The sequence below is a fragment of the Apiospora hydei genome (assembly GCF_038363865.1).
Source record: "Apiospora hydei strain CBS 114990 chromosome Unknown utg000003l_segment0_segment0, whole genome shotgun sequence".
Lineage (NCBI taxonomy): Eukaryota > Fungi > Ascomycota > Sordariomycetes > Amphisphaeriales > Apiosporaceae > Apiospora > Apiospora hydei.
The window spans coordinates 333,280-355,892 of NW_027117362.1; the positions used below are offsets into that span (position 1 = coordinate 333,280).

The 22,613-nt window shown below is 54.0% G+C and overlaps 10 protein-coding genes across 10 annotated transcripts; 1 reads left to right on the forward strand and 9 right to left on the reverse strand.

Annotated features, from left to right (window-relative positions):
• Positions 1-141: 141 nt before the first annotated feature.
• On the reverse strand, positions 142-1,967 carry PG997_001878 (uncharacterized protein; the record flags this gene model as incomplete). Its single annotated transcript, XM_066806193.1, has 3 exons — positions 142-171; positions 223-400; positions 592-1,967. 3 exons carry the CDS (start codon positions 1,965-1,967, stop codon positions 142-144), a joined length of 1,584 nt encoding a protein of 527 aa, XP_066673489.1.
• A 541-nt stretch (positions 1,968-2,508) lies between these two features.
• PG997_001879 (uncharacterized protein) lies at positions 2,509-3,555 on the forward strand (the record flags this gene model as incomplete). The annotated part of the gene is made up of 5 exons (XM_066806194.1): positions 2,509-2,736; positions 2,794-2,830; positions 2,898-3,139; positions 3,198-3,451; positions 3,498-3,555. 5 exons carry the CDS (start codon positions 2,509-2,511, stop codon positions 3,553-3,555), a joined length of 819 nt encoding a protein of 272 aa, XP_066673490.1.
• A 787-nt stretch (positions 3,556-4,342) lies between these two features.
• Positions 4,343-4,564, reverse strand: PG997_001880 (uncharacterized protein; the record flags this gene model as incomplete). The annotated part of the gene is made up of 1 exon (XM_066806195.1): positions 4,343-4,564. One exon carries the CDS (start codon positions 4,562-4,564, stop codon positions 4,343-4,345), a length of 222 nt encoding a protein of 73 aa, XP_066673491.1.
• A 301-nt stretch (positions 4,565-4,865) lies between these two features.
• PG997_001881 (uncharacterized protein) lies at positions 4,866-5,507 on the reverse strand (the record flags this gene model as incomplete). Its single annotated transcript, XM_066806196.1, has 1 exon — positions 4,866-5,507. One exon carries the CDS (start codon positions 5,505-5,507, stop codon positions 4,866-4,868), a length of 642 nt encoding a protein of 213 aa, XP_066673492.1.
• A 1,286-nt stretch (positions 5,508-6,793) lies between these two features.
• On the reverse strand, positions 6,794-7,453 carry PG997_001882 (uncharacterized protein; the record flags this gene model as incomplete). Its single annotated transcript, XM_066806197.1, has 1 exon — positions 6,794-7,453. The coding sequence occupies one exon, from the start codon at positions 7,451-7,453 to the stop codon at positions 6,794-6,796; it is 660 nt and encodes a 219-aa protein (XP_066673493.1).
• Positions 7,454-8,071: 618 nt separating this feature from the next.
• Positions 8,072-9,265, reverse strand: PG997_001883 (uncharacterized protein; the record flags this gene model as incomplete). The annotated part of the gene is made up of 3 exons (XM_066806198.1): positions 8,072-8,444; positions 8,521-9,148; positions 9,256-9,265. The coding sequence occupies 3 exons, from the start codon at positions 9,263-9,265 to the stop codon at positions 8,072-8,074; spliced, it is 1,011 nt and encodes a 336-aa protein (XP_066673494.1).
• Positions 9,266-10,996: 1,731 nt separating this feature from the next.
• PG997_001884 (uncharacterized protein) lies at positions 10,997-12,117 on the reverse strand (the record flags this gene model as incomplete). The annotated part of the gene is made up of 2 exons (XM_066806199.1): positions 10,997-11,068; positions 11,284-12,117. 2 exons carry the CDS (start codon positions 12,115-12,117, stop codon positions 10,997-10,999), a joined length of 906 nt encoding a protein of 301 aa, XP_066673495.1.
• A 1,787-nt stretch (positions 12,118-13,904) lies between these two features.
• On the reverse strand, positions 13,905-14,861 carry PG997_001885 (calponin homology domain-containing protein; the record flags this gene model as incomplete). The annotated part of the gene is made up of 2 exons (XM_066806200.1): positions 13,905-14,443; positions 14,594-14,861. 2 exons carry the CDS (start codon positions 14,859-14,861, stop codon positions 13,905-13,907), a joined length of 807 nt encoding a protein of 268 aa, XP_066673496.1.
• Positions 14,862-16,055: 1,194 nt separating this feature from the next.
• On the reverse strand, positions 16,056-18,051 carry PG997_001886 (uncharacterized protein; the record flags this gene model as incomplete). Its single annotated transcript, XM_066806201.1, has 2 exons — positions 16,056-16,535; positions 16,606-18,051. 2 exons carry the CDS (start codon positions 18,049-18,051, stop codon positions 16,056-16,058), a joined length of 1,926 nt encoding a protein of 641 aa, XP_066673497.1.
• Positions 18,052-19,248: 1,197 nt separating this feature from the next.
• On the reverse strand, positions 19,249-20,209 carry PG997_001887 (uncharacterized protein; the record flags this gene model as incomplete). Its single annotated transcript, XM_066806202.1, has 2 exons — positions 19,249-19,898; positions 19,954-20,209. The coding sequence occupies 2 exons, from the start codon at positions 20,207-20,209 to the stop codon at positions 19,249-19,251; spliced, it is 906 nt and encodes a 301-aa protein (XP_066673498.1).
• Between the last annotated feature and the right edge of the window lie 2,404 nt (positions 20,210-22,613).

Genomic DNA, 22,613 nt, shown 5'->3' on the forward strand with positions numbered 1-22,613 from the left:
TTATGTTCACCATCGGGACAGAACGGGCACACATACCCCGGGCGGTCATGAACCAGCTCTTGTCGCCTCAAGTCCCTTTTGTCTCTGAAGCCTCTGCCACTAACGGAATGAGGGCAACCTTTGACCTTGCAAGAGTGAGGTCTAGAAGACGCATGGACGTTGGCGTGTGAACTGGACAGCATTAATACTTGCGCGGAAAACATCACTCGATCATATACTTACTTTAAGAGATATTGCGTCTGGAATGGGGCGGCTGTGCACCCGGCGAATTTGCATACAAACATCCCTGTTGTTGGTGATGATGGGATTATGCTTGCCGTTGCTCCCATGTCCAATGATGATGGGGTTGGGCTCGAAGGCATTGAGGGTATTGGGGATGACGGGGATGAAGATAAACTTCCTGGATAGGTTGTATCGCTGGATTGATCAAACCACCTCTTCATCTGCGACCCTAGTCTCGCCAAGTTGAACCTGGTAAGTTTCTCCACGAGACGAATCGGCTCCAAGCTGCCGAACATCCTGTCTTTCTCGCTTGAAATCAAAGACGAGCGGTGCCGTGTGAATATCTCCAACTCTTCAATAGAATCATACCCGACTATAACGTCGTGGGTAAGACTTCCGAAAACGTGGAACTCTAGCGTCGTGGTCGGCATGTTTTCGATTGATAGAGGCAGCCGCACAAGGCCATCCGTGACATCGGTACTCCCATCCGCAAACATGATGGTCTCTTGGTTGGGCTCCACCTGGAATTCCCGACTATGAGCATACTTCGCGCTGAGGAAATCGGCATCGGAGCCAGAATCGGTGTTGGCGGTTGCCCATTCGCCACCCAGGGTGCAAAGCAGACTTCTCGCCGGTGATCCAATAAGGTTGAATTGCAAAGTCAGACCAAATGGAACAGTCTGCTCGACGAATCGATCGCGGTACTTGCTCAAGGTCTCCGTCTCCTCTAGAAATGGCATACCGAGAATGAGGGGAACCGCCAATGTTTCGAATACGTAGAAGAAGCATGCAAGACCTGCCAGCATGGAAGGTTGACCGGGTGCCAGATCGCAATTTGATGAAACAGTTCCGATGGACTTGACGACCTTGCCGTTAGCCAATTGAAATTCCTTGACGCCATCGTCAGCAGTCAATATCGGCAATGCGAGTGACTTGGCCATTTCATAGGCAATGATGTTAGAATCGGCGCCAGTGTCGGCGCACGCAACTGTTGCGACATTGCTCAGTTGTCCTTCGAAAAGAATAGGAAGGCCTAGCCGCTTGCGTTCATGTCGTCTTCTCCCCTTGAAGATTGGATTACGTTTAAAAAGAGCCGGCCCAATACCAGGCGGGTCTTCCATTCCATCCTCTGGCATCACAGGTTGTGTTCCATACAATCGAACGGGTGGAGAAACTGGATATGGCGAGAGCATTGGTAATGAGTGGGCTGGTGAGGGCATTGAGGTCGAGTAGTATGGAGGTGAGACGAGGGAATACAAAGGTGGTGAAAGGGGCAAATAGTCCGGCGAATGTATCGAATGCTCCGTTGGCAGATTCTCAGCTTGACGAGTCGGATTAATCACAGGGAGCTCGAGCTCATGGTCCGATACCACGAGTTGCGATTCATCGAGAGGTTCCACCAGAGGATAGTCCTGTGGTGGAGGGCGGAAGAACGATTCTCTAACATCTGGCTGGGCGTTTCTGAAGAGCAATGAATCCAGAGGATGACCAAGAGGGCCGGCGGAGGTGTCAGATGGTGTAGGATTCCCAGTTACTCGGAGCTCCGTCTTCCAGGGCGTGTTCTTCGTTATGTTAACAGACTGTGACATTTCTTGGTAAGATGTACTCACAAGGCCGTAATCGTCTATCTCGAATGCCCCGGACGTACCCCTCTCTTCGTGGGAAGGGTCAAAATTGGGGATGGCTTGTAGAAAAGGACTGTTTCTAGGAATCACGCTCTCTGGATCGTAATACTGATCATCCATCTTGCCTCACCAAGGAGGTGTAAGCAGGGATTCACACGACGGAAGTCTTTGGAAAGGAGATAATACACAGTTAAGAAATTGCCGTTGGGAAGTGGTCCAGGCCCATCGGGCATCTCGGGGTTTGGCAAAAAACGCCCAATGCAGCCACATGATCTACTCGCCTGCCGGGCGGCGCGGGGGCTGACTGCAGCCTTGGAGTTGTAGTCGGTGTGAGAAAGAGCAATCAACCAACCAACAGGAGTTGCTCAAAACTGATACCCAAGGCAGATGCGGTACGGTACCTCTGAACCCCACAAACCAGGAGCAGCAGCTACCCAGATTCAGCACCACCGATATATGCGCAGACCCAGAATAAGGGTCCAATACCCGGTACTTGACAGGAAATCGACAATACGGTCTTGCTATATGGATAGGTGTTAGAGGTTGATATGGTTACCAGGCAGTCGATGTAACTGTCTTGCTAACTATTCTGAGTCATATTACATTGAAGGGTCGCTCGATACCTCAACCGCCCAAATAGAGGACTGAACTTAACCCCATGATGCCTTCAAACACACAACGTACGAGGCCACTTCACCAGCAACATGACTATTCTACTTTCGCCTCTTTCATAGCAGCAGATCTCGATAGAAGCACCCTCATTTTCAACCGCTTTGACAGACTAGCGGCGCGGAATCTTTTGATGATGCAAAGCGAACTGCACGAGCTCCAGACGGAGTTGGACATGATGGATGCTCAAGATGGCCGCAGCAGCGAGTCGAAGGACGCCGTCCGAGATTGAGTGGTGTTCAAGAAGCGTGGCGAGTCAGAACCGAGACGCATGCAGCTCGTCCAGGAGATACGGAGCTTGATGAGCGATTATAGTAAGACGGCCAAGAATAGTGAGGACGGATGACGAAGAGGTCCGTATTGATATGCCCGAGTGAACAGGACAGGCGCTGCTGAGCGAGAGCCAGATGGCTTCGCTTCCCATACCGGATCGGCGGACCCTGAAGGCTTTTCGATGGCAGTTATGGAAAGGAGTTCCCTGGATGCCCGGAAGCCAAAGCGCCCTGGGCGGGAATGGCCAATCTATATACGATGACCACAAAGCACTTGTGGCTCTGAAGTTCCCCGACCAGCACGACCGGATGTCGCAGTTTGCAGAGAATCACCTTGGGCAGCTATTCAAGGTAGTTTCATGTCGCGGTGCCCTCAAGTAAAACAAGTTCGCTGACCTCGATAACGTAGGATAACTCGACGCCAAGTCACGATGGAGATCCCAACGTTGCTTTCGTATCCGAACGGTCCATTGCCACTTTCGTCTCCTATTTCAGCACGATTCTCGCCGCAGTCCTCTTATTCGGTGCTATACTGATCCTCTACAACGTCCGGTCTCCAAACGTCAAGCTCGGTCTTGTGACCCTCTTCACGATGCTCTTCGCGGCCCCCGCGGGGCTGTTGACGAACGCAAGAAGAGCCGAGGTATACGGCACAACGGCAGCGTATGTAAGAGAATCATACCTATGAACAGTGCTGACTTGCTTGCAGCTATGCCGCTGTATTAGTTGTCTTCATCAGCGGAGAGCTGGGCGGTGGGTCGGGATAGGGGCAACACATCTCATCGAGCTCGCATATGAGTGAAAACAGAATGGCATTTCTCATTCACTCACGATGTGCCTAGATAAGAGCGCGAATGCATCTGTCATCTCGCTTCTCTGCTACGTCGGTGGGAACTCGCGGGATTCTTGGATCCTCCCATATTCGGTTAACTCTATATCTACGCCGCCCACCCAAATCAGGCATGCTAGGGACCAACACGTATTTGTCCAAGTCGTGTAAAAACGAGCACCTTCATACACACGCATCGTATTCTCAAGGCATTCTAACTACGTCCCCGGGCCACGAGGGATGAAGGCCCACGTCCGGTGTGTGCTGCGGTACGGAGAGGCTCTGCCCCGAGTTCGGATGTCGGGCCAATCTACTGGGCTGGACTTGGCCTCTAAACCGAGCCACGCGAAGAACAAGGAACCCTTTGGCGACTGACGGGCACCGGATGTGTCTCGCATACGCGGTGCTGATCACGTGCGGTTGTCTACCTGGGAGTTTCAAGCCGTTGCAATCAGAGAGCGTGACAGTTCGGCGGCCGTATAGACGGACGGCCACGCTGCATCGGCTGGGTCACACACAGACCGACACAATGTCGACCAGACAACCTCTCGCTCACAACCTCCGATGGGTTTCGTCCAATGCCACGTCATCGCCCATGGTCAGCCTCATCGGCGACCCCCATAGTAACATCGGATTGAGTCGCATCTGCAGTTGCTATTCAAAAGTTGGTAGTAATATGTACATATATGTCATTAGCTAATAAATAAGTCTTATAGATTCAGATCTCAGGGATCCCAACTAAACTTCCGCGCATGCAACGAGGAGCCGCCCCCGCCGTCCCGCAGCGATTTCCTCCGGGCGCTCGAGCCCTCTATATCGTTGGACGTCGCTATCGAGATCTCGTCCTCGCGCCGGTAGGGCGCGATGCTCGTGTCGGCCAGCTCGGCGATGCAGGTGGTCGCGGGCATCTCTTGTATGGCGGGCGGCCCGTGGGCCGGCAGCTCCATCCACGGGTGCGCGTGGGGTCGGCCTCGTGGATGACGGCGGCGTCCATCTCGGTCGGCATGAGGATCGTCATGGAGTTCTTCATCTCCTCCTCCTCGTCGTGGGTGGGCACGCCCGCGAACCCCGCCGAGTTGGCGCTCAGGGCCGTGGTCGAGGCGTTGTTATTATTGTCGTTATTGCTGCTGTTGTTGCTGTTGTCTTCTGTCCTCGTCCGCTTGTATTTCGTCCGGTAGTGGTGCCGCCAGTACAGGAAGGCGATGATGCCGAGGAAGAGCGACACCACCGGCACGATGACGCCTATCACTATGACCGTCGTCGGGGGCCGTCGCCCCCCTCGTTTCCGCCCCTGTCGCCATCGTCCGGGCTCGGGCTGTCTTTCGCGCTTGTTCCCGTATACGTCGCGCCGGGCACCGTCGGGTCCGTCTCGAGTATGCTCAGGTCCGAGCTCTGCCAGCGCACCTGGATGCCGAAGGCCAGGCCCAGCGTCGTGGTGGTGTAGGTGGTGGTCCCGTCCTGGGTGTGGACGTAGCTCGTCGTCGGGTCGGCGGCCGTGGTGATGCACTTGCGCCACTGCACGTCGATGTCGGTGCTGGTGTCCACGAAGCACGAGTAGCCCTCCGGGCAGCAGATGCGCGCCGTCTCGCCCGCGAGGATGGGGCCGCCGTTCCAGGGGTGTCCGTTCGTTCCGGCGCTCGCGGCCGACTCGGGCAGGTAGCAGCCCTCGGTGTAGCCCTGGGGGCAGATGCCGGGCGAGTAGAAGCCGCGCCGGTTGCCGTAGTAGTCGACCCAGTTGCCCGGCATGCAGACGGACGAAGACACGGCCGGGGTGCCGCTGAACGTCCACCAGGGCTTGTGGCAGAAGTCGGGCATCGTAAAGACGGTCGTCAGGGGCCCGGCGCCGCGCGCCGCGCTCGTGGTCGGGTCGGCCGTCGTCGCCGTCGCCATGGTTGCGGGTGGCCGGCAGATTGCCGTCGTGTGGGGATGGAAAGGACGCTCTGTTTCCGGGGAGGAGGGTCGTTTGGCGCCGCGGTATTTCGGTTTGGGGGTGGTGATTACTGCAAATGGCCGCTCCGGGTTGGGTCGAAGATTATGCCGTCAATTGAAAGAGAGTGTGTAGAACAAAAGAGGGATTGCCTGGCTCAGAATCCACTACAGAACAGCAACGAATCCTGGATGGCCATCAGGAATCGGGATTGCCGACCGACGAACCAGGGATCCGGGGGTGGCCCAAGTGCGGCCCAAGTGCGGCCCACGACAATCGTTCCCTGGGGGCACAGGGGCATGGGCGAGCGGAAATTTGCCAGGCAGTGGCAGTGCTCTCAGCTTGGCCTAAATCCAATGGGGTGGCTACCAGTTTAACACGTCCAACTGGCCCTTCGCCGTAGTCACATTCGGTGATGCTAGGATGATGAGGCCTTAATGAGTATTCTTCCGACTTTTCGCACCGATGACGGGATGGATTTTTACCCTTGGCAGGGAAAGACGATTGAAATACGCACGACTCGAGACTCGCTAGGATGAAACATGGCTCCTGGAATCAACCTACTTGACAGCGCAGGCTAGGTTAGCGCCCAAATTGAACCAGGATCCTGCACGTAATTCATCACCTGCATCGGCGGCGCGGTGGAGCCCCTGGTTCCCTCAAGAACGCGTCGCTCAAACGTCAGCGACGGCCGTACCGTAAGCGAGGTGGCATTTTCACGACCGCGTCAGTCCACGACGCGCGACCACGTGACATGGGAGTAAGTCTTGTTCGGAATGCGTCCGGTTGCAGTCGGGTGCCGGGGGATTTTTTTTGTGGGTGGCAGTGACCGGTATGGCATCTACCTATGGGCTGGAGCCGTTGAGTCAAGATGACTACTGATACTAGACACGGGCGTGCAGCAAGGAAAAGAAGTGCATCTCTCAGCTCTAATGATTAGCACCGCGCAGGAGGTTCTTATCCGGGTCGCTGGGAGCACAGGGGTATCGCGAGTAGTGGACCCATCTCTCAAGGTGGGCTAGAGGCGTCAAGGGAGGGGGCACGTGTCTGGCTAGGTATATTTGGTCCTAAAGGAGGGTATCCGTTCGACCTACGATAATGACCGTGTATAGATAAAGGGAAATAGTAGCAAAATCATGCTGAACGCCAGACCCCGGAACCGAGGAAACAACTAAAAGCACACATCCAACAAACCACCCGAACCGAACATGAGAAACCCGGGAGCAAACAATGAAGCGAATCCCTTAGACTAAACCAGCATGACCTCCTTCGGCATTATATAAATCTTGTTGGTGTGAAAAGTATTTCGGATTCTCGAGGCCACTGGATCGGCTCCGGCATTGGCAATCAGAGGGCGCGGGCCGGGAGTGACGACATTGGGTCGGCCAGCATTCTGACTCATGCTGAACTGCAGGAGCCCAGACCGTTCGTCTATTGGCGTGGCGCCGTACGGCACGTTGACGCGCGCCACGATATGGCCCGTTTCCAGGTCGACCTCCTCGACGAAATTGCCGTACGGGGGCGCCTTATAATACGGATCTGGGTCGGGTTCAAACGACATCACCGCAAGGTCAACCGTACTGATCCAGATCATCCCTCCGGGAACGTAGGCCATCAGATCGCAGGCCTCGTTGAAGAACCGGAAGCCGTACGGGTTCGAATGCGGCTGTATGTTGATGCCGTCCATAGGGCCCACGGGTCCCTCGAGGGTAGAAACCACCCCGATCTTCTGCGAGCTCGAATTGTCGCCTCTCGTCCCCGGTACGTACACGACGTTTTCCTCTTTGTGGTAGACCACCTCTACTGGACTTGTCAGGTTCCCGAACTGGATGAAGATGCGGTACTCGCCCGCAATGTCCTCAAAGGACAAGTTCTCTCGCCGCCGTGTCAATTCTGGCGTCGTACTCATTTTGCTTTAGTATCTGAATAGTTTCTGAATCTGCGTATTGTTTCTCCCTCCTCGGAGGTAGCTCATCGCCATCTTTATATGCTGACAGCCGTACCGGTAAATCGCTTCCTTCACACAGCAATCAAATTCCAACCGCCATTTGAACCAACATAACGACAGAGGCCCCTAGAACCGCAGGCTGCTGGAAGGTTCATCAGTAGCGACCTCTGCTTGTGTCTGGCGGAACAGGAATGTGGGTGTATGTTATGTTTGCAGCGTACTGTCTTGTTAGGATACATGCGGATCTGGTATCGGCCCGAAGCCTCTACTCCAGCACAACATCAACAGCGGTGTCTCTTATCGACAGGTTCATTCCGCCACGGGCTGGGCATCACCAGACGTTGATGATAAAATTATAGAATCCCGTAAGGCTATGGATTGTTATACATAATGCAGGCTAATCCCATCATGCGTCATCTTTGGCTCGTGTTCTAAAGTCAGAGAACATGCCAAATGTGTGGCGTTTCCCCTAGGTGGTTGAAGAATGTGAGTTGTGTAGCTATAGTACATTGAAGTTGGAATGCCGTGAAACGTAAAGGCTTCCCCCCCATTGCGGAGAAAGCAGCCAAAACGCGCGCCTTACCCCGTGACAATCTCAGCCGACTGCGCGAACGGGTTGGTCCGCGTCTTGCCATCCATCGAGAGCTTCGTGTAACAGTAGTTGTTGGCCGAGCCCGCGTCCCCGTCGTTGATCCACGAGACGCCCGCGCAGCCGGTCCGCTTGACGCACTCCTCCATGCACTGTAAAAACGTGTCCGCCGTGACGCTCTGCAGGTCGCCGCCGTCCCGGGAGAACCCGCACCCGATCTTGAACTTGATGTTGCCGTTGTCGGGTAGTGTGTAGGTACTGTTGTTGGCCGAGGGGCAAGTGATCGGACCGGTGCCGCCGGGCGAGGAGGTGGCCGAGGGTGAAGAGGATGGGCCGCCCGAGGTGGTTGGGGTCGTTCCGGATCTGCGTTCCGTTAGTACATCGGAGGAGAAATCAAACGAGTCGGCAAAGTATGAATTGTGTAAGAGTGAGGACTTACTCGCCGTTGGATTGTGCACTCGTATTCTTAGCAAACTTCCCACTCTGCTGCACCCCCACCACGACGCCCACCGTGATCACGACAACCAGCAACCCGATCAGCAGCGCCGTGAACCAGAAGCGCTTCTTGCTCATGCCGAGGATCCGGCCCTCCTTCGATTCGGACCGGCCCGTCGTCGATTCTGCATCCCAGGTCTCAGCGTCCGTTCTCTTCTTCGTCTTGTTTGTGTTGTTCTTGTAGTAGGCCTTGGAGGCGGGGTCGACCACGCGCGGGCCGGCGAGGACTTCCAGGCCCGGCTGCGACAGGTGCCGGTAGTCGGCCACGATGACTTCCTTACCGGGCTCGGGCGGGTGCACCTGGAGCGTCGAGTGCGTGCTGCTGCCGGTCCCGCTCAGCTTGGAGAAGATGCTGGCCTTGGACCGTTTGCGCTTCTTCTCGGAGAGCGGGGAGACCAAGGCGGCGGCGGCCGCCGCATTGTTTCTTGTGCCGCCGGGATGCCCGGCCTCGACGCAGTCCCAGCAGACAGGAACGGTCCCATCCGAGTGCGGGCACCGGACCGCTGTCGAGGCCGTGGAGGGGTGGTGACGGCGGCGGCGTTGTCCGGGGCGGTTGGTGTTGTTGGAGATGTCTTTGCCGAATGTGTTTCCGACTTGGTTTTCTTGCTACCCATGTTTTCCTTTTTCAAACGTCGTTATTATTAAGTATGCTCTATCATTAAATAAGAGAACCCGAGACCGTGTCTCATTTCGAAAAATGGCGCCCTGTCAGAAATTTAGGATAATCATACATAGAAGGGGGCTTTGAGTTTAAGTATAAGGTGGAAAAGAGATTGAATAGTTTGTAATCTTACGCAATCCCTGCGCTTAGGAATGGGAATAGGTTTAAACGGCATTGAAGTTGGTTGGAAAAGCTGCAAAAATGCCCATGTCAACGGTGATGGACGGCGTTCTTGGCCTCTTTGAAGGGATATCTTTAGAACAAGGGCTGTTTGGTGGCTTTTTTTCTCTTTTCCTCGTGGGGGAACAAAGGCTATGGCGTCAAGGCGAGTAAAGGGAGACAAGCTGTAGTCACCGACCTTGCTTTATGTCTACGCCCGCCCCCGCAAACTCCGCCATCGAGTTCGCAGCGGCTCTGTGCAACCCCCTTGCGCCGATGGCCCGCCTGAGACATTCCATTGGGTCAAGAGGATCGCCCGAATCGGTATACTACCGTTACGGCCGGGGACACAAACCACAGCTGAGCCGGCAAAAACGCCAGGGATATGCAGGATAAGATTGCAGCCCCCAGCTTATCTGCATAGATCAACAGGACAATACAGGACATGAACATGTAAGATGTGGTCTTCTTTTGCAGGGGCCCCAACATGGAGGGTATCAGTAATGTTTAATCATTTTGGCTCTCGCTAGACAGGCTGATGTCATCTAATGGGACGCTGTATTGCTGTCACACGATCTTGGTGAAAACATCAAGCGCTTCCTCAACGGGAAAGCTAATTTGGTTCAGTGTGACCAACACCCCCGGGTCTTCTACTTTCCGCAAGGCTACGACGTCAGGCATGCCTGTCATCAATCAGCAATCCTACATAGCTTACCCAGTAACTCCGGGCTGGGCCTGTCAGGGAAAGAGGCCCATCCCAGCTCGGGACCGAAGACGATATCGAGGCCACCAAAGGAGCTTTTCTACGACGCCTCCGATACAAAGCAAACAAGATCTTTGTTTATTCAGGCACGTGCCTCCCTCTAAACATACAATCGTACCTTCGATTGATTCGAGTAGTTGGCGCTAAGCAACTGAGAGGATGTGCCGTCAATACGACGACTAGATACTGAGAAATTCGGCTGCAGGTGGACCTATGAAAAGGAACCGTCAGACTCCGTCGAGAACCCCTTACCTTCCCATATGCGTGCTTTCCAAGACGAATACACCCGGTTGTTTCCCTTGTTTCGCAGAGTGAGTCACTCTGCAGGAGACAAACGAACATTCACAGCCGATCGTCGCGATACAGAGTCCACAGAAGAGGAAACACAAAGTGAAGGAGGTACCCTAAGGTGATGACGGTATGTGTGTGTTTGGGGCGCAGGAAACAAGAAATATGGGCAGTGAGTTGTCCACACAGGAGGCAGTCCAGGTTGATGGGCCCTTTGTAGAGGGGAGGATAAAAGGCAGGCAGTGTGGACAGTGGCAGAAGCACAACTTGATGTTGATGTGTGTGTGTGTGTGTGTGAATTCTCCATTGCTCTGTCCTGATTTCATCTTTTCAAAATCAGAAAAGCTATCTAGAATTTGGAACCAAATGGTCCTGAGCAGCCGAGGCACGTCAAAAACATGACCGCTACGGCGCCGGGTTGCAAGGCTTCCAAGCGAGGCCACCAAGTGAGCCCTCTTCCCCTCTAGAGACCTCGCCGCCTAGCGTCCGTGCGCGCCCGGGAACCCAGACACCCCAACATTGCTCCAATTACTTCAGTTCCTGGCAGAATCAATCCATTTCCTCATCTTTCTCCTCCTCCCACGCGTCAAGGGCGGCCTTGCTGAGATCAGACTTGTTGACCTTTGAGAACCAATTAGCATTCGGTCGCAAACAATATGAGCGCGCAGTATTGAATACACCACACGCAAAAAGGCATGTATGTCATTTTCCCCATCATCAAACCGATTTGTGCTGTCGCATTTTTGTCTAACAGGTCAAACAAAGCAGCTAACCAGTCCACCAAATCACGAATGATGACGACGAAATAAATAAGCACATAAGGTAGTGGGCCTTACCCATTCATATGGCCATGCCATTCCGGTACTCGGGTCAATCCCCTCCCATTCGACGAGGTACTGGTTGACACCAAGGCGGGCCACCTCGGTGACGATCTTCTTGATCCGATAGTAGCCTTCTTTCTCAGCGGGAATGCCGCGGGAGAAGTCGAGTTCCGTCTGGACCATGTTCTTCGCAGCAGCGGCTTGGCCAGGCTTCTTCTTGTTGCCGCGGCGACCAGTCTCGACGGCAGCAGTAATGCGTCTATAGTAGGGATTGGCGGTCGTGCTGCTTCCGTGTCTCGGGCGGATCATGGAGGATGCAGGCTGCGCGGACGAACTCATGAGACGGCGAGAGACAGACGGGGCTGGAGCTCTGGCGGCGCTGCGAGCGCTGCGGCGCAAGTTGGTTGCAGCCGCATTGTTGCGGGCAGCGGCAGTGGGATTGGCTAGCTGGTGCTGTCTGTCGGTCTGGATGCTGTTTGCAACGGCAATCCGCATTGATTGTCTGGACGCAACCGGCAGGACGGGGTTCTTGCTGGCTTGGGGGACAGAGGCATTCTTGCGGACTTGGAAGCCGTAAGTCTTGATTGACGGGGTGGCGGCAGCAGCGGAGGAAGCAGCCTTCATGCTTCGGGTCAAGGGAGCGTTGTACTCTCTGCCACTCTCGGGCTCGGTCGTGGCAGACTGGTTGCCGGAGGAAGCGGCCGTCTTGCTTCGTGTCATGCGGGTGGTGTACATCATGCTGCCGTTGGGCTCGGATTCGGCCGTGCCAGGCTCGTTGCCGGAGGAGATGTTGCCGGAAGTGGGGGCATCGCCGGAGGAAGAGCCGGCGCCGGCGCTGAAGTCAGCCATTCTGGGCGGGCGTGCGGGAGAAACAGCGTGAATTGCAACGATTTGCGAAAGCACGGAGTTTGTGCGTGCGTGTGTTTGGGAGCGCGGAAGGGATGCGTGACCAAGAACAGATGGGAAGCTGCCAAGGCCCGGCGTGTTTTGGTTTGGGAAAGCCCATTGAAGAAGCAGTGCGGTCGTTGCCCTGTCGAGGAAGTTCGCAGCAGCGTTTTGCGGGCGGGTCCAGTCGCTGTCCACCCGACGATAATCAAAGCTCCAGTGACGGGGAGGGAAGGAGCGAACCTGAATTAGGGTCAGGCAGTTACAATTGAATACAGCAGCCACGCCCCCAGCAAGACCCGCTCTGGTCTCGTCCCAAATCGGGCGCCTGCCGTCTTTGAAGCAATCGTGAATTCGGCTTTTTGTTTACTTTGGCCCCACCCAGCTCTCACGACACGAGACGACATGATGCGATGCTGGATCAGATACATGCAAGCAGATTCGACAGCTGACCATTTCTCAACGAACATGAACAAGGGATCACTGTTGTGTAGTGACGTGCCTTCCGCTTGAGAGATCTATGCAAGGCTTCTCTGGTGAGAATAAAAGGGGTCGGCGATAGCTACATATAGACGAACTACTTATGTATCTAGTCAACAAAAAAGGGGTCGGCGATGACCTCGCACAATCAAATGATTGTGACTTCTACTCCATTCTTGTATGGGATACTAGAATCACACAACAAGTGAGAAACCCACTTCAGCGTGTCATCGATTCCATCAAGACTAAGCTTTTTCATCATCACAATAAGTCAAATATGTGGACGAGAACAATCTGTGCCTCACACATCAGAGCAAATGCCTCAGCCGAGGATGAGGAGAACAATGGGATGATTGAAGACGACAAGTCCAACCAGTACAAGCTCCCGCGGAAGCACATCGTGACTGGCCAGAAGAGGAACTAAAACCCCGTCAACAGTGCCCAGAGGCTGCGCGGCATGAGACATCCAAGATACTGTCTGACAGCATGTGTAGACACAATCAAAGTCATCATGTCATTCGTCCAGTGTCGTCCAATACGGGGTCAAAGCAAGCATTCAGAAATCACGCTCACCAGCCGACATGGATTTCCTGACACCACGGGATCATCTTGCCCACATACCGGGAGGCATGGTAGACCCCAGACCACACATCTATTGTAGCTCAGGGGCAGATGGCACGTGCGCACAAGGAGTCTACATCAAATCAGGACAGATGCCACTCAGGTTCAGATTGACCAACAATACACCCTCCTTTCCATCACGCTACGTTATCAGAAAAGAAGGCCGCTATCCTGGCAGAAAAGAGGAACTGGGCCAAGAGAGCTATGGCCAGAATACCAATCGGGCTGTGTTTTGACGATGCATTTGTTCTAGGAAACAGAGGTATAGTGTAGAACGTTATTAGCAGAAGGAAGTTTCTTTCTCTATCATGAAGGCTACAACTCAAAAGGCCTCTCGCCTGTAGGAGAAGACCCCAGACCATAGCAGGTATCAATATGCCCCAGCACGTCTGACCGCCATGCCAAAGCCCCCTTCTTGGGGGTGCAGGTCATACGCCCAACAGTTCGTTGTAGACCAAATTGCACGCCACTCGCCGCCAGACTCCGCACCAGTCCACGCCTTATGCCCTTTTTGTGTTGCATTCGTACAGCGTCTCTCTACATTATGCCATATTGGCAGCGACTCGCCAGGCCCGGTTGCCCCCAGCCGCCCCAATACTATTACCACGTCCTCATCTTCCTTGACCAGGCTCCCATTTCTGCAAAGCCGCTTAGAACGTCTCCTGGTCGTCCAGGGCTTCTCCTTCGGCGGGAATCTCGAAGCCCTCCTCGGTAGAGTAAAGTATCGCCTGTATCTGCTTGACGAGACCGTCTTCTTGCTTCTCGATCTCGGGGTCTTCCTCCACGGCTTGCTGCACCAGCAGCTCAATGTCACGGAGCTTGCTGAAGTAGAAGTCGCGCTCGCGCTCGAGACCGACGACCGTCTCCTTCAGTGTGGTGTTCTCAGCCTGCAGAGCGGCAGACGCAGCACCGCCGCCACCAGCAGATCGGGCACCGAGTCTGGGACCACCCGACGGCGTCGTGCCACCCCTTCGTGCAGCGGTGTTGGGCGCAGCCTTCGGGCCGGGACCGGAAGAGGGAGGAGCGCCGCTGCCCTTTCGTCGCGCGACGGCATCGTAGTCACCGCCGGGGTAGTACTGGTCCCAGAATCGCTTGGACCACTGCAGGAACTCGAGGTTGTCCTGCATCTTGCACTTCACGAGCTGTTGGACGGGGACGATCTTGTCGACCTGGTGCTTGGCGAAGCAGTCTGTGGCAAGAACATCATGTCAGCGATTGTACTAAGCAGAACCTGTTCTCATCCCGTAGATGGGCAACTTGTGTTTTGGTGGGAGATACGAAGGGCAACGGCAAGCGTCGGGAGAGTCGGGCAAAGGGGTGGCGGCAAGTGGGGACTTACTCTGCAGCACCTTGAAGTTCTGGAGGTAGGCATATTCGGCGTTGACGTTGAACTTGACGCGCGACATGGGAATGTCCAGGAAGATGCTGTCAAAGACCTGGCACAGGGCAGCGCTAGACGGCGAGGATCGACGGTTAACTTGGGAGCGAAAGCGGTGCTGCGGGGGAGGGGCAGCAAGGAGGGAGGAAATGAAAGGGGTCGTTGGACTTACCCAGTACCGCACTGCTCGACCTTGGTCATGTTCAGCTGGAGCAGGCTGTTGAGCCATGCCAGCAGCTCTTGCCTGGTGGTTGCGTCGTCTTGTCAGCGTTGTGGTCCATGATGGCGGGGGTGGAGGTGGCGTGTGGTTGTGTCAACAGCCCAAACTCACCGAGATTCGTTGGCCATGTTTGTTTACTGTAAATCGGACGAACGTAAAATGGGATGCGGGCGTTTCGGAAGACGCTGATCGACGCGGGAGCGAAAGCGACGAAGGACTGGAGATGCGCACGTGGTGATGGTTGCAGCCGTAGAAGGAGAGAAGTCAACAAAGTTGGGTTGCAGCGTGGTCGGGTGGTGGCTAGAAAAAGTGGTGTTGCAACAACTTCCCTTTAGGCTTCTGCAAATAGCAGTGGACGGCAGGATTAAAATCGACGCTGGCGTCACCCAATCAACCTGCCAATGTTTGGGTAGCGGCGGGGTGCAAGGCGGCAAAAGGCCAAAAACGCTGCTTGCGGCCTGGCTAGCCTACCTAGGTAGCCGGGCAGCCACGAGGCACAGGGTAGGTCTCGGCTGCACGTGCACGGCCACTCTGCAGCTTCTGTCTATTTTCAAGCCACACGACAGGTGGGGGTGGCGGGGTTGACGAAAAATTAGGCGCAGTCACTCCTTTTTCTCAGGTTCAATGAAAGCCACGAGATCTCATCGTGGCAAGCGCAAAATGTAATACAGGACACTCAATTGGTGGGCAACTTGATTATTCATTCCGATTCGACGGGTACCAATTGATTTGTTGCCTATTTATGCTACCGGTGGTTACTTACTTAGCCCAAAATTCATAATATGAATCGGCAGCTGGCGGAAGCAGTGGTGTCATGGGAAACATGCAGATTTAGGCCGACGTCAGACAGGTCAATCGTCTCTTGAACCACCCACCAGCTCCCACGTATGCAAGAGTGATCCCGTGCCAAATTGGACGCGTATTCTCAATATAAGCAACGTGGATCAAACGTAGAGAAAGAGAAGCAAGTGATATCATGTGGTCGAACTTTGATTATCTATTCCTTTTTTTGTTATTTTGTTTTTCGACTCATACCGGCGCAGGCCAGCAGAAGCAGGTGACACAGGGCCGGGCAAACTCAACACACACGTGGGCTCAATTAGAAGGTATTTCGTAAAACAACATTCATCCTCCTTCGTATCACTACGGCTCAATCCGCTTCAGATTGCAGAGCCTAGAAGCTTGGTTCCATTACAGTGACATCTATATGTACTGCGACCCGCCCAGCTCAAGCGATCGACCGCGAGGGCGCGCATGCCGCCGGGGTTTATCATTCCACGTCACCTGAAACCGCCCCGTCCCTCGCGTCGGATTTGCATGCCCACGACCAATACTTACATGATGTCGCAGATGATACGTATTGACCCTTCCACGCACCACCGTCGTCTCGTCCTCAACCAACTTCTGAATCTCGGTGGGCAGTCTGCTGTACCCCAACCGGAACTGGCGATGTTCGAGCTCCTCGCACTCCGCAAATACCCTGCTGAACGTCGCGTGTCTGAAGGCCTCGTCCGCCCTCTTCCGACATGACGCGAGAGCCTGGCGAGGTGTCCTACCCTCCACGTCCGGCCGGTCCATGTCGCCGTCCCCCGCCCCAGCTTCGGTCAGCATCCGCACCATCTCGTCCTGGGCTCTCAGCGCGTTATTGGACCGAACGAAAGTGTCGCCGTAATCGTCGCTGAGCTCGTGGATACACTTTGCTGCGATATGTAGTGGAAGCTCCTTTTTTGCTGTTCGTCATATCGGCGCGTACGTTGTGTTGCCGCAGCCACTGAAGCAGGCCTTTCCAACGCCAGCACCGAGCAGCAAGATGAAGCAGCGTGTTTCCATTCGCATCGACTCCTTGGAGCTCGGCACCATGTTGAAAGAATTGACCGAGGTCATTGGGCGACAATTGGCGATTCATGGTCGAAGGCATGTAGCTGCGGGAGAGTAGGGTAAATAGTGGCGTGCATCCCTCTTCATCGTTGACATTCGGATCAGCATTTCGGTCCAGCAGCAACCTGGCCACATCCGCGGACTCCAGCAGAGAGGCATAGTGCAGTGCAGTTTTACCCCAGCGGTCCTGGGCGTCGAGTTGGGTAGAATCGCAAGCAAGCAACAGCTCCGAACATGCCTTCATCTTGTCGGACGGTGCTAGGTGTCCTCCCTCCCAGACCTCTCCTTGAGGGTAGAACATAGCAGCGTCAAGGGTAGTCCAGTGGAATGGTGTCATTCCGTTGCTGTCGCGAGCTTCGATCATTGACTTGGCGTCGCTGCCCCCTGCTTGGAGTAGCAACCTGACACCCGCAATGTTCTTGTAGTGACACGCAAGATGGAGGGGAGTGACGTCTTCTGTCAGCTCCCCTTCTTCGGTATCTTGGAACTGGCGAACTTGAACGTGTATATCGCAGCCCCCGTCGATCAAGCGACTGATGAGATGCCCACTTCCAAAGCTCAAAGCAAGTGTCAGGGCAGTTTCCTCTATTGGTTCCGTCGGCTCAAGCCGTATGTCTGGGCTGGTAGCTTTCTCTGGCTCGAACGATTGCGCAGGCGCATTCCAGCCAGGATTTCCCCATTCGCCGCTAAAGCCTTGTGTATTTCCATCACGGGCGAGCAGTAAATCTAGAGCGTCCTGGTCGGAAAAGTCCAAAGGGACATCCCAACCGGGGTTCAGAAGCTCAACGTTATCGGTAAATCGGTTGGATGAGCGATATCGCTTGTCGTGGATATTGGCGCCTCGGTCGAGCAGAAGATGCACGACCTCCTCTTGCCGTGGACGCCAGATGTGTCCAGGTATCTTGACTTCTGGATAGACTTCGAGCCGGCGAGGAGGGCAGCTTTCCAGAGTACTTAACAGAAGACTGCCGTGCGGCCTATCTGAACCCAGAGACTCTGCCGCCGCGTCTATGTGATTGTCAAGTATCCACCGCGCAACCTTGACCTGACCGTTGCGGCATGCTCTGTACAGCGAGGGAGCCCAGTCGGTCTCTCCAGCAGCTGCCATCAGGACCCGAAGAACCTCGAGGCTTCCAACGCTGGCAGCAAAGGGAATGGCGGCATGGTGGATTAGACCATCGGGACGGACAATTATCCATTTCTTGATATCAGGGTGAATCGCCATGTGCACTCGGACTCCAACGGCATCATCATTACTGATTAGCTGATAGATCCTGTTGGCGGTCGACTCGCCGTTATCCAAGTCGAATAAGTCGGACATGACTTTTGAAAGACTTGTAATAATAACACTTCATTCCAGTTGCGTAAACGGAGACGTTGATGATCAGGGGTAACGATTAGCCAACAGATTGAAATATACGGTTATGAAACAAATGAAACAATGATCGACGCAGACGACGAGGAGCTTTATATAGGCCTCCCTCCATGGAGCAGGTGCACGTACCGGGGTGTGAGAAAAATTGGGCCGTTGCCCATGGGACTAGGAAACTAGCCTAGCAACGAAAGGAACACGAAGAAACGAGCCAAGGGGGCGACTTCGTCTTTGCAGCCATCACACCCATGCCCTGAAGATTTCAGTAAAGACTACTCCGGGACATGTCAGTGGTGCGAGGAAGGTTCTGCCATTTTCTTATCTTCTATTGCACCCAGGAACGACGGTCCTCCCTATACTCCACTGTATACTATACCTATGCATCCGGATCACCGCCAACAAGTCCCTTGCTGCTCCTTGACCGTCGTTTTAGTGGGTTGTTTTTGCTCAAGTGGGTGTCGGTGGAGGCAGCCCACCACCAGCCCGAGTGACTCAGCCCGACCCCCGTTGTATCCATTCCGGTGTCAGGGGGCATCGGCCGCAACCCCCATCCCATCTTAAACGGATACGCCAGCCCACGCCGAGTGAGCCTATACCCTTCCGAGCCATTCATAATCCATTGATTTAAGGTCACGTACGATGGTCCGACCGCACTCCTACCCAACGTCTCGGTATTCTCTGACTGGTCATCCCATTTCTTTCGAATGCATCGTCGGAGCCCAATCATGGACGCATGGATCTCTATAAGAGAGAGTCACTGGGAGACAGGAGGGGGTTTCCTTTACTCAAGATCTGTGGGTATCTGGCAATTCCTTCCAGAATGGATGGTTTTGGGTTGCCCAAATACGCCAGACTGAACGTGACCTTGTAGGAAAGGTGGTTGACAAGTACAAAGGCAACATGTATATAGTAGCATACGCCCCGGCGGCAGAAAAGCTGTTTGGAATGATGCTATGGGTGTTGGCATCTACAAGCCACCCTTCTCGCCCGGTCGGCAGAGCGCCAACGAGCGCTATGTACCGCACACAGTTACCTCTAGGCTACATTGTACCAAGAAGGAGTGATTGCTAAACTTGAAAGTAACTCAATAATTACCTCACCCGAATATCCATACGTCCCGCACAAGATTACCTGGCAGTACGGGCTTCAAGCAGCCTTGCGACCAACCGCCGTCACGATCACCCCCTGATGGACAGCCACGCCCTGCTCTGTCTCCTCCACCGCCCTCCGGTAGAGATCAAGGAATGATTCTTTGGTTATCTTCGCACTCGAAGCATCGGCCTTCAACGGGAAATGCACCGCAATCTCTCCCCATACCATCAAGATATCCTCGGTCCAGGCCTTATAATCCTGCCTCCGCTTCTCAAAGACCCGTTTTTGTACATCATCGAAGCCTCCATGGCTCTTTATCCCTTGATCCAGCTGGTCGATGAAGGTGAAGTCCGAACCGCGCGCTTTTCCCCCGGCTTGGAGGATTTGGGAAATGGTATTGCAGGCGACACCCGGTGTATCACCGGACGCCTCAACGATGAACTTGTCACCCCTGATCTCTTCCCATTGCACGTATCCACCTGGCCGCAGCATCGCGTGGATGAAGGGGAGTAATGGTGCAACGCCCGTGTCAACCAAGAGGCTTGCAAAGGCGCGGATATGCACGATGTCAAATACTCCGACAAGGTCCTCCGGCAGCGGCTTGAGGATGTCGAGTTCCTTCAGGCGGATTGAGGGCGGAAGGAACGCCGGAGCAGGAAAGCTGGCGGCGTTGACGTCGTAACCATCCAGCTGAGCAGTAATACCTGCTTGATATCAGAGGCTGGATGCAAAGTGGAAGAGAAAGGGGAGGTGTCTCACCAGACTTGGCTAGCTCATCGTGCAGGTCACAGAGCCAAGCGCCGTTGCCGCACCCTAGATCTGCTACTCGCAATGGACCACTGCGCTCATCTTGAGAGTGGGAAACAAAGTCCTGGACGTGGCTCTCTAAGAGATAGCCGAATGTTCTCTGGCAGAGGAAGTGCTGGAGATGAAGGCGCGCGGATGACCGGAAATTCTTGGCCGATGTGGTCCAGTAAGTAGCTGGGTCATAGTCCATTCCAGTGGATTGATCCATTGTCAAAGAGTAGCGGCTCAGGGCAGGGTCACAGTAGATAGGCAAGTAGCAAACAATGATGAGGGTCGAACGTTGCAGCCTGTGAGGGTACCTGATGTTTGTGAGGCCCTTGAACTTTATGATATCAAGCAATCGAGGCAAGTTGAACCCCGCCCTTGAGTTTCGCCGGTGTTCATGCAGTTGGTTCTCCTTTATGCAGTTGGCTGCATCCTTCTCTGCGCGTTGTCGGTGTTGAACCAATGATTTACGCTGGTACGGCTGGGTCGTGGTGCATGCCTAAATTGTGGGATGTTGGCGGGTCTTGTCGATCCTTCGATGTAACCGTACCTACTCTCTATCTGGTAAGATGTACATTGGCAAGTGATTTGTGCCTTGCAACATGTAGCACTCATCTGGTGAGCTTCAAAGTGAGATGAAGACATAGCAAGGGTTCATGACGAAGACTCCGGATTAAGCACATCTACCTATGAGTCACTTGAGGTGGTTGCATGCTGTCAATCCCCGTATTGCACCTGTATATCATGGTATACCCGGGATTAACGATACTCGAACGAAAACCATTATTTTAAGCTTATAAAAAACGCCAGAACAGATTTCATCTTTCGTCCATAAATTAAGAGCACCGAGGACTATTTCTATTTCTATGTAGTTTGTTGGCGTTTTGGCGGTTGCGGCTACTTTATTAAAGAGGCCGGAGCCAGTGTCGTTACAGGAAATGTGAAAGTGTACGACTATATATCGTGCGTTTCTTGGTTGATTGTCGTCCTTAAATGCATCGAGTAGGGAGTCCGGAGGATCGATATTCGCGTCTTCTCCAATCCGGAAAACAAGTTTCAAAATTACTTCTTCGTCGCCGAGGGGTTTGATCCAGCGGCCATACATCGACGAAAGTTCGCCTTCTGTGATTCCTTTAATGGCTTGCATGATGCTTGGGCGACCGCCCACCTTGCCGAGTTGCAGAGCGTCGGACAGCATTGTACGTGATCGCACTTTGAGCTGCTATTAGCAGGTTCCTTGACACAGACCTCGCGACAATATGGGCGCTGGTATATTGGATGGAACAAGTCCGACAATATGGGACAACTAAGGAGAGCTCTGAATCTCTCAGAGAAGCACGACAGACAAAGGGCTTTCGCGTATGCTCTGAATAAGTTTGGTTGCTTTATCTTCGGCAAGGGGATACTGGGGTTGAACAATTTGGGGATGGTATGGAAGGTAGAAAAGTCACACGCCAGGGGCAGCGTTGGATGGGACTATGCCCCAAAATTGGGAGCATTCAACGCGAACTTTGGGCCCTGGAAAGCGGCTTAAAGCCAGCCACCACGTCTGGCGGCCATTATCAGCCGAATATGAGGTTATTACGCGGTCTTGGTCTGAGCCTGGTTAAAAGTCTGGGTAAAAGTGCACTGCATGCCGCGGCAAGCTTCGTTGCTGTTGTAGAGCGAAAGGCTTTTGACGACGCTCCAGGTAACATCATCGGCGTAGTAGCTGCAATAAGCCAGGTGCCCCGCGGGACTGGTGGCGTCGGAATCAGAGGGGTTGACCATGGCGATTCCTAAGACGTTGGCTACAGCAGCGGCGGAGAAGGCTAGGATGTTGTTGCAATGTATGATGGTGATTGACGCTAGAGGTATCCGGAAAGAGCCCAAGAAGGGTTCTCTGTGCCCGGCCTATATGCCCCATGTCAACATATCAGTGAAGACTCGGTCAGCTGGTTCCACCTGTGTCACTACGAGGATGATCAACACGGGGTTACCACAAGTGACACCCGTCTTACTAATCTTGTATCGCACTTAGCCTTCCGGCGTACGACTCCCGTAAACAGACACGTCAAACCAATCGACCAGGAATAAGAAACGAACCTGGCCAAGCAGGGTATCTCCTGGGATTGCCCCTGAGCGCCTGGCGTACTCTCCCACTAGCTATCCTGAGTCCAAGCCACACGCTGGCCTGCCTCATTTCTGTCACCATAACCAGAGAGACGTGACGGGGTTTCGTTTCGGGACCTGGAGATTATGGCACATCTTGACCATCGGGCTGGATCCTCTTTGCGTCCCTTCTCCGTCGGCATGGCGGGCTTGGAGGCCTTGACCCCTACGTATCCCTATTCTCCTACCAATGGAATCAGCGATGGAGCTATGTAAGACATGTGTGATTTATACGTTCCCCATTTTGGTAGGGTCGTATTCGACAGTCACAGAATTGTATCCAGAACCCTGGAATTGCGAGGCTGAATGTGTTGGTTACTAACCTAACTCCAGATGACTAGACATGCTAAGCGCCCTCCTACTGTTCTCCATCTTTGGTAGATTCTGATGACGAGACTACACCTTATAATCCAAGACTTGCCCCTGACTTCTCAAACTTCTAAACTCATATCGTGCCTTGTAGAGTACTCACTTCG